This window comes from Microtus ochrogaster, chromosome 26, assembly GCF_000317375.1.
Source record: "Microtus ochrogaster isolate Prairie Vole_2 chromosome 26, MicOch1.0, whole genome shotgun sequence".
Lineage (NCBI taxonomy): Eukaryota > Metazoa > Chordata > Mammalia > Rodentia > Cricetidae > Microtus > Microtus ochrogaster.
Window position 1 is genome coordinate 10,674,635 of NC_022025.1, and position 11,662 is coordinate 10,686,296.

General features: G+C 38.8%; 1 protein-coding gene across 1 annotated transcript in view; it reads left to right on the forward strand.

The window, feature by feature from the left end:
* The window catches only part of Gnat3 (G protein subunit alpha transducin 3), a 38,743-nt gene that overhangs the window by 19,455 nt on the left and 7,626 nt on the right, over nucleotides 1–11,662 (forward strand). The window contains exons 4-5 of the mRNA XM_005358342.3: nucleotides 1,340–1,497; nucleotides 3,845–3,973. Of these exons, the coding sequence (XP_005358399.1) occupies nucleotides 1,340–1,497; nucleotides 3,845–3,973 (287 nt within the window). The remainder of the gene's footprint in view (nucleotides 1–1,339; nucleotides 1,498–3,844; nucleotides 3,974–11,662) is intronic.

Genomic DNA, 11,662 nt, shown 5'->3' on the forward strand with positions numbered 1-11,662 from the left:
AGAGAGAGAGAGAGAGAGAGAGAGAGAGAGAGAGAGAGAGAGAGAGGACGGAGAGAGAGAACGGAGAGAGAGAGAGCGGAGATATACTACGTATACTTTGGGGCAAACCATTTGCAAAGCCTGGAGTCTCTGCTCTAAAACCGTCCTTTACTGACTTTCCCCACAGTTTGGATTCCGATAAGTTTCCCACTTCTCTGGCTTTGCCTTCTTTCACACAAGCAGAAGGGAACGCCAAGACCCTCCCACCTTTAGCATTTGATGATTTATTGAACCTATTCTATTATAGCTAGTCTGTTACTGCTGACCCTGACTTTTCTTAAGCACATAGAATTTTACAATGACTCTTAAGAAATGGCCTCGAATAACCCTTTAATTTAAAGGTGAGGGGGTGGGTAATGGACTGAAAAAGAGTAGTTGGTTAACTTCAAAGAGTTGAAATCCAAGGCAGAACACAGTGCTGCTTGACTCGAAGACTGTTTCCAATGGTTTACTTGGCAATGTTTATTTCATGTTTCCCTCCAAGGTAATAATACTACAGCATGTGTGCCTGCTGCATTCTTTGATAATGGCCTAACGATCTTGGAATTTGTATATAATATATTCCATGTACTTTGTCAAGGAGTTTATTTATGAAGCAAGTTCCTCTCCTTTCTCATTTCTTGCCATGTGCTACCAGGCACTGACCCAACATTTACTCAGCTATTTTATTTCTTAGCCATTTCCCACCTCTGCCCAATGGCAAATTTGCTGCACAGCCCATAATTGACACCACCTAAGGGATAGCATTAACACATTTTTTTGGGTCCAAGTGTGTAATTGCTTGCCAGAATGATCACAAAGAAATATCTCATGATAAAAAATTCTCATTTTTATTTTCATTTTACAACAATCTCATTTTTCTTTTACTCTGATGTCAATGATATACACCAAAGTATTCAGATTTCTCCATACAGTATGTTACAATTTTTCCAAAAGGTAGTTTTTTCCAGATATTAGCCTGTTAGTATAATGGATTCTAGTTTTTTTACTCTTAATAAATTTTGGAAGAAATAGTCAAGGAAATTTTTTAGCAAGAAAAGTAGATAATGAAAAACCTTGCTGGGCGGTGGTGGCGCACGCCTTTAATCCAGCACTCGGGAGGCAGAGGCAGGCGGATCTCTGTGAGTTCGAGACCAGCCTGGTCTACAAGAGCTAGTTCCAGGACAGGAACCAAAAGTTACAGAGAAACCCTGTCTCAAAAGAAAAAAAAAAAAAAAAACAACTTTTGCATGCTCCATTTAAAACAATATCTGAGCCTAAATAACTTGCTGGTCTTCTTCCCACCAAAATATTTCTCCAGGAAGACAAGCAGCAACTGCATGCAATGGCAAATACACTAGAAGATGGTGACATGACACCCCAGCTGGCAGAAGTGATTAAACGCCTTTGGGGAGACCCAGGAATCCAAGCTTGCTTTGAAAGGGCTTCTGAATACCAGCTCAATGACTCTGCCGCTTAGTAAGTGACTTCTCGGGATGGCAGATGACACACAAGTCTATAACTGGGCGCATAGGCACGTAAGCACAAGCAAGGGAAAATGGTTTTGCACTTTATTATAAAAAAACTGAGAGACAACTGAAAAGACATGAAGTAATTTGCTGGAGAAGAAACAACTCTTACACACATCTTCTCTTATTTAAAAAGAATTAACCATGATACATGGTGCTTAGGACTAATGCAGACAGACGGTGTGTATATACCGACGTTAGAGGCTATATTAATCTGAAACATTTATTTCCATGTTGCTAAAATCGTCTCCTAGAATAACTTTTGATTGGTGATATGTGCATTAGCTCACTAGGTTATTGAGCAAGATAGAAAGTTCTGCAAGTCAGTAGTTGACATGTTTCCAGACTTTAGCACATTATGACATCCAGTTGGATTCAATCACAGCAAATATTGGCAAGTAAGTATTTAATATTAATAAGGAACTTGGGAGGGCATTAAACTGCTTGTAATGTAATTGTTACCATGACCTAAAACTTCCTTATATCAAGTGTGTCTCGAGTTATCCTGGAAACTACCAGAAGAGCAAAGCTAATGAGGAAAGGGCTGGAGTGTTGTGTTTGGCCAGTCAATCCCAAAGATCTAAATAAAGAAAACAGGAAAGCCTTAGCTAACTAAGGATCCATGGTTTACTGATTGGGGCCATCTAGTGTGCTATTTAAATTCCACAAGAGTTAAGAGCAGACATGGACTCAACAGGAAAAACACCATCTTTTCAGGATTAGAAGTAAATCGTCAAGACATTTTAAGTGATTTCAGTCATGAGGTCTAAAAAACCTCTGTTTGGTTTATCAACTACAGGGTTTGACATCCAAATCCCATATTTGCTTATGAAAATCAGGACTTTAGATGAAAATCAGTTTGCTAATGCCTCTTCTTTGCCTGAAATAATTTACAAATGCAAAGGATATTCTTAAAAACGTATCTTTACTGAAGTTTTCATTAAATGAAGTTTATTTCTATTTTTGGAAGCACATGATTTTTACTCTTTTACCTGGGCATGAAATGAACGATACATAATACACCTACCACAGACCCGAGCTCATCAATAGAAAATTTATTGTTTTAAGTAATAGTAAATAAAAAAATTAAAAACTGTAAAATTCTCCAATACTTCTTTGATTTCTTTATAGCTCAATTCATCACCCATTTACAGTCAAGCAGTCTTTATTGGCATATATATTGATAAATATGATATATATATAATGATACATTTTCACATTTTAGTATTTCATAGGCACAATATTACTTTTCCTGTTGAACAAAATCCCTTTGGATATACTTGTTTGATAATACTTTACTCTCCAAGTTTTGTGTCTATGTCAGGAAACCACACATTATCATTTTTTAATGTGTTTGTTGGCATGGCTCATTGTAATGAGCAAATTTACCATAAAATTAGTATGCTATTACCTTTTCTATTTCAATTTACCACAGAAATAGCCATATTGCTATGTCACTTAATCCTGTGTGTCAAATACAATGGTAGAGATGAAAGAAAATACAGTTTTACTTTGCAGATTTTTCTTGCAAGGTTGAAAATGCTAAGAGCACTTTTCATCCTCAAACAGGCTTGGCGCATGGAGTTTAATCAAGTTTACACCTCTCCATTACTGAGCTTTAGAGATTGTAATAAATAAAACCAAAAGCAAGTAAGCAAAAGGAAAGAAAAGGAAATTGTTCATGCTGTTAGGAACAAGAATTCTGGAAGAGTTAGGGACTTCACCAGGCACTGATGGACCGTGATTTGGTTAGTGTGGACCCTCATGAACTACCTGGGATCTTTCATTGAGCCTTATGGATTTCAGCATGATCCTTAATGGAAATGACTGTGCTCGAAACCAAGTAATCCATGCAAAAATACCCAAACAATTCATAACAAGGAAACAATTCAAATTGAATCATCCCCACAACAGGAATTTTGAGGAACTTGTAGTAGCTGTGGTTGCAAACATTCTAAGGCATCCTAACATGTATAAATGCATTCAAATAGCCCTCATGGAGAAATAGACTTCCGTTCATCTACCTACAGGATAGCAAATATGTCTTACAGACTAAGGTAGTGTTGAGAAGTTCGTCGTGAAGAGCTTTTTAGGCGCTAGTTGTGATCTGCAGCCCACAACGGTGGTGTCCCAGCTGCCAGTTGTTACCTTTCTGATCATCAGCTTAAAAAGCAACAGAGGGAGTTTGTTTTCCCATTATACTTTAAACTCTTAAAATACTCTTGGGCTGAATTGCAGTGGGTCCCAATGTAAAGTCAAAAATATGAATGTGTTCTGTTTTATTTTGTTTCCATTAGCTACCTTAATGACTTAGATAGAATCACAGCCCCTGGGTACGTGCCAAATGAGCAAGATGTTCTGCATTCCCGGGTGAAGACGACTGGTATCATTGAAACTCAATTCTCCTTTAAAGACTTGAACTTCAGGTATGTACAAACCCGTCTTCTACGTGTGGGTGGAGCAGACTTCCAGATCAATATTTCTTCATGGAGGATACTTGCCCGCAGTCAAGTGCAGTGACTTTGAGTTAGCTGGAGGGACCTCCTTTGCTGACGTCACCACCTTCCTTCCTGCACTCCTTTGGCAAACTCTAAACCTCTCCTTCCTTCTGGGCTGCGTTTTTCAGTCAGGTGCTATCCAGATTCTGTTGCTAATACTTAAAAATGACATTTTCCTTTGAGCTTTTTTTTTTAAAGAAAATATTTAAATAGCCTTTTAGGAACAAGTGCCAGGGGTACTATTTCACTTACCCTCTTACTTCTCTGGTTGTTTGACATATTCCTTAAATCAACCTTAGTTTAAGATGCAAATAATGAAAATACAATTATTTGAATGTGATGCTATTTAGAAAACTCACAAGGCACATTTCATCAGCCTGTTTTGGGTATGGAAATGAATCCCTATTTTATTGCTTTTAATTCCCTTTCAAGTAATCCTCTGAAATTCTACTATCAAATCACTCTTGGACTATATTAAGAAATGGAAATCATAATACAGTGTTAGATAACGTCTCTTGGTCCTTAACAGCTTTCACACAAACACCCCAGAGAGGTTGAGTATATTTGTCATATTCATACCAAGCTTAACACTATTTTATGTGGATTTGGGGGTGAGATAGATTATTAGTAATACCAGGTTATGTTAGTAATGAAACATTGCTAAAACTACATACTAAGCAAGGTCAGTCATGCCTGCATTCATGGAGATGTATTTAAAGAATTAAAAAGAAACGAACAAACCTGGAGAACAGCTGATATGAATTATTTATAGCCAATTATGAGGGGGAAATGTAACTAAATGCTCCTTATCCATCACCCTAAACTCAGTTTGAGGGCACTGATGGTTTTGAAGTGCTGTGAAGAGTCTAGGTTGGTCATTATGAGGTGGCTGATTACAACAGCTATTAAAATATTTTCAAGATAGCCTGGTCTACAGAGCTAGTTCCAGGACAGGCTCCAAAGCCACAGAGAAACCCTGTCTCAAAAAACCAAAAAAAAAAAAAAAAAAAAACAAAAAAAAAAAAAAAAAAAAAAAAAATTCAAGAGATATAAAAGTAATATTTTCCAAATTTGTACTAAATTTCGGGCCTACAACTAGTGACTTTTCTGAAATTAATTAATGAACTGGCCTCGCATGAGAGCAGGGCAAAGGAAATGCAGCTGTGAATGCAGCCAGCGCTGCCTGGGCAAATATCTCCTCAGCCCTTGCTCGGTTTTGTAGAGTCAGATGAACTTTGCCCCAGTTTCTGGAATTTTCCTTTGGGAGCCAAGTCCAAAGCTGCTCCCTCTGTCTCCCTCCGCCTGGCCAGGACTTTTATACACAGTCCCCTTTCTGTCTTGCCGCCTTCGCTCTCTGCTAATCCCTGTGGCACAGACTGGAACCCGTGCGGCTTTGAGGCTAGGCAGGCCCGACGTGACCCTGTTCGTTCTCCAGGAAAGAGCAGCAGCGCGCCTTGTGGATCTCTTAGCTAGAACACCTACGATACAGGTCGGATCAAGTTCAGAACTTGCAGAGTTAAGCATCTTGATGTTACCTGTCTTACATGAGCCAACGGAATTCTCTCAGCCCCAGATCATCTGAATCACAGAGCGGTTTGGTGATGAATGCCACCTGGTGATAGTTTTGTCATGCCCCACTCCACACTGACCCTCTTAACAGCCCACTCATGAATAAGCTCGTTCTCCGTTTTAGCATTCCGGGCATTAAGACTTTTGCGTGTTCTTTACGTAGATTGCTTTTATTCCTTTTTATCATCTAGATCCCAAATGAGAAGACGCCTGCCCCTCAGAGCCCTGGCATTCCAAGTCTGTTTGCTGTCTCTCAACAGCTGTCCCGTGGTAACAGGCAACAGCGTCCCGACACACTGTTGAGCAAAGGCTCTCCGAGTGCAGTAGGGTGAATGACAAACGGAGGATAAGAGCTAATTTGTAGTTAGTGATGATTTCCCAGGAGTAAATACCTCCACCCTGCCCGTCTCAAGCTGCTAGTGTTCACATGCAAAGTTCGCAGGGAATTCAAATAAGCCACCATGCCTGAGTCCTGCCCTTTTCCATAATAACATACTACACTACTTTCCTCTTTCTCCTTGTTACCAACGCCTCGTTTTTCATTTTCCCTTTTGTTTCCATTTCTACTACATGCACTCTCAAGCTTAAAAAGTCTGGGGCTACATGTGATAATGATCTGCCACCAATTCTTGCAACCGTGGTTTGCAAGAGGAAGCAAAGGGTCGGCTTTAGCCGAATGTGCAAATGTATCGCATGAAGTACAATATACACAAAACGGTTGCTTGTGACGTGATTCGCTGGGTGATTCTATATTTGATCAAGAATTGAGGAATGGAGGTTGGCAAAGACTCTCCAAAGAGAGTCTTCAGCATTACCAAGAAATGCTGTAGTTGTCATGAAACTGTGGAAGCTTCCTGTTTATAAAACGTGAATCCTTACACCTTGTCACTGAGACTCTTAGATACTCTAGAATGTAAAAGTATTCTTTTACTGTAAAGCAATTATTGTATAAAGAAGGTATTCTTTTATATTCTCTTTTATAGAAAAAATGATGGGAAAGAAAAATCAATCACATCTCGCTTAAATGTTTGAAGAATTTTAAAAGTTTATTCACAACAATTGAGATATAATAGTCATTTAATAATTTCCCAAAGTTTAGCCACCTTTTTTCAAATACTGAGTAGAACAGTCCTAATGTTTAGGCTTTCATACTACAATATAAAGTTCCTGCATTTCGAAATGGAATGTAAGCGTAATGCACTTTCCAAGTTCCCCTCGGCAATTTCCCAGGTCTTAAAATATATTACATTAGCATTGATTCCTATTCGCCTAGCACAAATCATCCTCAGACTATTTAAGACTAAAGAGTTAATTTACATATTAAAATGGGGAACTCAAGAATTTTAAACAGGAGTATCAAAATGAAACGCTCTGTGTGCCAAAGTACTGTGTCATCTCTCTGCATCATCAGACTAATGGAAATCAGCCCTGAGTTCTTATCAAACCAGAGCAGCAACTGTCAGGCTGATAGAACAGCTTATCTTCAGAGCTCTTATCAAAGCAAAGTTCCAACTGCCAATCTGACCAACGATGTTTACAGGTTTTTCAAGTTGCTAAGTCAATGGAAAACAGGAAGCAAATCTAAGCATTTCTTTTGGGGAGGAATGTCCCCAGACTTAAGTGATTAAGAAATAAATCTAAAATGAGTTATCGATTGTAGAAAAGCCATTTTCTCTTTAATGTTCCACAATTAAACTATAGAGTTGAAATCACTGGGCAGAGGAGCCAGAAAGGCTGGAAACTGTCTCAACATAGAGCCGAAAAATGTGTAAATTTGGCAAAACTGCTTTCAAGAATGTTTGAACAGATGTGTGATTTGAAAAAAAAATGACAGTTTTCTTAAAATATGAAAGTTGAGTTCTATTCGCTGTGTTCACTTCCAAGAGTGTGAGTCACCAGGCTTAGCTATGAGGCCGCTTGTTTAGCCAGGAGCTGCATCCAGCTTTAGATTTGTTACTCTCTATTAGAAGTCAAGGAATTTTAATCCACACATGCTACATATTTGCTGCTTTTGTGGTCATGATTAATATTACCAGAATAATATGTGATCTGGCATGGTTTTGATTATTTGCTTGTTTTATAGAACTAAGCATAAAACCTAGGAGCTTCAGCTTTCTAGGCAGGTTCCCCTGATTTTGAGACAGGGTCTCAATACATCACATCATATTAAGCTGGTTTTAAGTGATTATGTAGCCTAGGTTAGCCTCAAATTTGTCACCCTCTTGCCTCCCCATCCTAAGTGCTCATGTGTGTATGCTCCAACATACACAGCCTGAAATATCTTTTAATGGCTCTATGACTATAAATCATATGGCTGTATTATTTTTCTATCTTTCTTTTATTAAAAATAGCTTTTTCATCCAATATCAATGCACATGGTAAATGGGATTGATAATTATGTCAATTTTCAGATTTGGTTCACTTGTAATTCTAACTACTTTTATCATATTTTAATGTCAAAGATAATTAAGGGATTTAGACATCCCTCTGTACCTGCATGCCCTTGGTGTCTCTGAGATGATTCGACTGTATAATGGCAGCACATGCTCAGAACTCACGTCCTCATAGGTACTCACAGTTAAGACACTGAAGCAATCCTGACTAAGGCAGCATCTTCTACAGATCCCATTTAACAGAATGGCTCAGAATAAAGTCCTGCTCAGATTAGCACTTGTTCTAACGTGAGCAGAGAGCAGAAAAGGTTAGAAATGCTGCTTTTCCCGCGATCCCGTGCCTGTAGGAGGAACCATGGCATCTATCACAAACGGGCTGCAGAAGCATGGCTATTAATTCGTTCTCCTTAATTACATTATGAATTTTCAGTAATTGGAATAGTCGAATTATTCATACTAATCTATTATATTATGAGGCATAAGTACTTTCCTGTGGTCCAATATAAACCCCTACAATTCAGTAGCCTTCCAACTGATTAAATAGGACCATAAAACTCAACTGTTTGGTCAGCTGTTTAACACAGTCATATAACTCTGGTGGCTTGCCCTATGTTAACATCATGGACAACTTAACACATAATCAATATCTGGCTATCACTTAAAAGCCTGGCTTGTTAATTTTTATTTATATCCTAATCAATAATTTAAAATCTTTCTTTTAACTTCAAGAATGCTAATTTTACCCGTCCGATGTTTGAAAATATTTATAAGACCCTCCTAAAACTTTAAACAAATATCCACAATTAACACTACAAGTTCCATGACATATTCTTGAAGCTCTCATTCAGAGAACTAAGGATACCCAATCATGACCATTCCTCTCATTAAACTGTCAGGTTGATTTGACCAGTTTAAACCAGCCTGGTAGTGGGTATGGATGTATTTCTCATTTTAATTTTCTCTACAGAATGGTCAGACTGGGTTTGGTTGTGTGTGTGTGTGTGTGTGTGTGTGTGTGTGTGTGTGTGTGTGTGGTGTGTATATAGTCAAATATATAAGTAAAATTTCCCTTTGTTGGTCTTCAGCTTATTTAAGGATGCTACATTAATTTATAATTCTATAAAGTAGAGCTCAATTTACATTTTATAAGAATAAATATATGTGAGAAATGAATCATTATTATAATCATAGTGAAACAAGACCCAGCTTTTCATGATGCTAATGTCATGTCCTCAGATTCAGCATAAAAACACCTCTGCGGTCCTTGATCTGGTTTGTTAATGAGCATTTCAGTTCGATAACAGCAGATGGCTGAGAGAAACGTGCAGAGCGCTCCGGCCCAGGCTTCTGTGTCATTGTGTATAGAAAGCAGTGCTGTGACTCACGTGAGTCGTAAATGGGAAGATCATAAACATTCGTGCAAAGCTGGGCTCTCAGAACACTTTGTTCCCACGAACAAAGACTGCATAAGCTTTGTCCTCTCTTCTAAGAAAGCTAAGCTTGGTAAGCATGTTCGCGGGAAGCTGTTTAGTGCCCAGAAAACAACAGCATTGAGGGCAGGTTCCCTAAGTTCCACTTCTTACTAATAGCAAGTTTGGTCAAAAACTAATATTTTTTAAGTCTTAACTCGGCTCTTCAAAGGCTGACTTTTAGTGGGCAAAATAATGATGTTCCATTCCGACACAGAAAGGTATTACCACGAGTGAATAAAATGGTAGCTATTAATTTGTTTCTCGGGGAGAGCACACAATTCACATACTGCATGTGTGCAGCGGTAAGGTAGCCTCACTGCTGCTATGCGTCTCCACTGTTTATAGTCACAGGAGAAGAAGAACCCCTTCTCACACCTGCCGTGAGCTCCTAGTCGACCGTAATTGTCAGATCCTCAGAGAAGGGAAGGACTTAGTCGGTGAGGGGAAATGCACGCTTTCATTTTGATAATCACCTCAGAACCCCACCTGATGCAAGTTGGAGCAGAGCCACTCGAGATGGTAGGGCTTGCTTACGAACGTGAAGGAAAGTATACACAGGAATTAAGCATGCAAGGGGCGTGTGAAGTGTGCCTTCATCTCCATTCTGCTGAATGTACGCACGCCATAAAGTTCCCTTTGGAACTTTCCTATCTCGACCATCCTTATTATCATTGCACTCAGTAGTAGATCCTGTGCCAGACATAAAATAAAATGAAACTAATTCTTGAGAAATCATTTTACGATCTCTATGGTAAAAGGCCGGGTCACCTGCAATAGAGTTGAGCAGTTGTTGAAAGCCACAGTTAAAAGAGAAGGGTTTTTCTTTCCCCAAAATTTAAAGATTAGAAGACAATTTGATTGGAGATGTGGTGTGAGTTAAAGAAGAAAGTGTGATTCAGAATAGGCAGCAATTGAGAGTAGAGCCCAAAAGCTGATTATAAGAGACAAAACTAAATGCTCCAGCAACTCCAAGTCCTGCTAGTGGGACAGAATTTAGCAACATGTCCTTGAGTCCCATAGCATATCATACCTAGTGTAAAAAGGAACGAGAATTCTTGTCTCGCAAACCAAGTCACCCCTTCATGTGACTCCACTGTGTGGGACCAGTGGTCAGTTAGTTTTCCAGTAAGCAGTCACTGACAGAGGAGAAGCCTGTGAAGCTAGAACTAAAGACACACTTAACTGTTCAAATCTGTGGGTGTGATTCCGAGTGACAATCTCACTTGAAAAGCCCACCGTGAATGCCATCTTAAGTGATAAACTTTCTACAGCCAGATGGGAAAACCCACACATTAATGCACCTCGTTAGGGCACAGAATCACATTCTTTTGACATCATCTGAAAATCCAGAATAGGCTGATAAATAAACAAGTGGAGAATATGTAAAACTCCTGGAATCCAGAAGATCTACACTATCTCTACTGACATATAGGGAAACGTGACAGGAGAAATTTTGTTTTTGCCCATTAATTTGTTTATCAGCATGAAAAACTGCTGTGTGAGCTGGAGAGAGAAAACTAGAGACCATTCCATCCCCACCCTGACTCGGGGAGAACGTGACTGTTAACTCTAGAAGCTAGAATGGGAACTTTAGTATAGTAAATAGGTTTATTTATAAGGGGGAAAACACCACACAAATTAGTTATTATATTGCCTAGCATAGTGCCTAAACATATGGTCTCAGCAAACATTAAATGATTAATAATCTTTAACAAGTTACTTTAGTTACTTGAGCATCTGAAAAATAAGAAAAAATAGCTGTACATTTCTTACAGGCTCCTCCTTCTAGGGCTCTGAGTCAATGATTCTTCCATGTGTCCAAGAGTACAGCATACCTGGTGTTTGGTTTGGGACACTTGGGGAATTTCTATTCTCTGCTACAAAGATGATAGCTATGTTATTGGTGTTCTTATCTGTGACCTGTGTTTCCTAGTCTGTAGTTAAACTTTAGACTTTCAGAATTTCCCCTCTTATCAGTGGGTACATTTAACTTCTTTCTTTATTCTCTACTGGCTTTAAAGGGAAAATATGAAGTTAAAATGTATTTTTTTCCTTTAGCCAGCCTCTTTGTATGTAAACTGTGTGGTCTTGTATTTGTGTTGATTCTTTTTCTACCTCCAAACTACAGTCCTTCCCTACTTGTCACACTGTATTCCTGTGTACAGCCCTTCCCTACTTGTCAC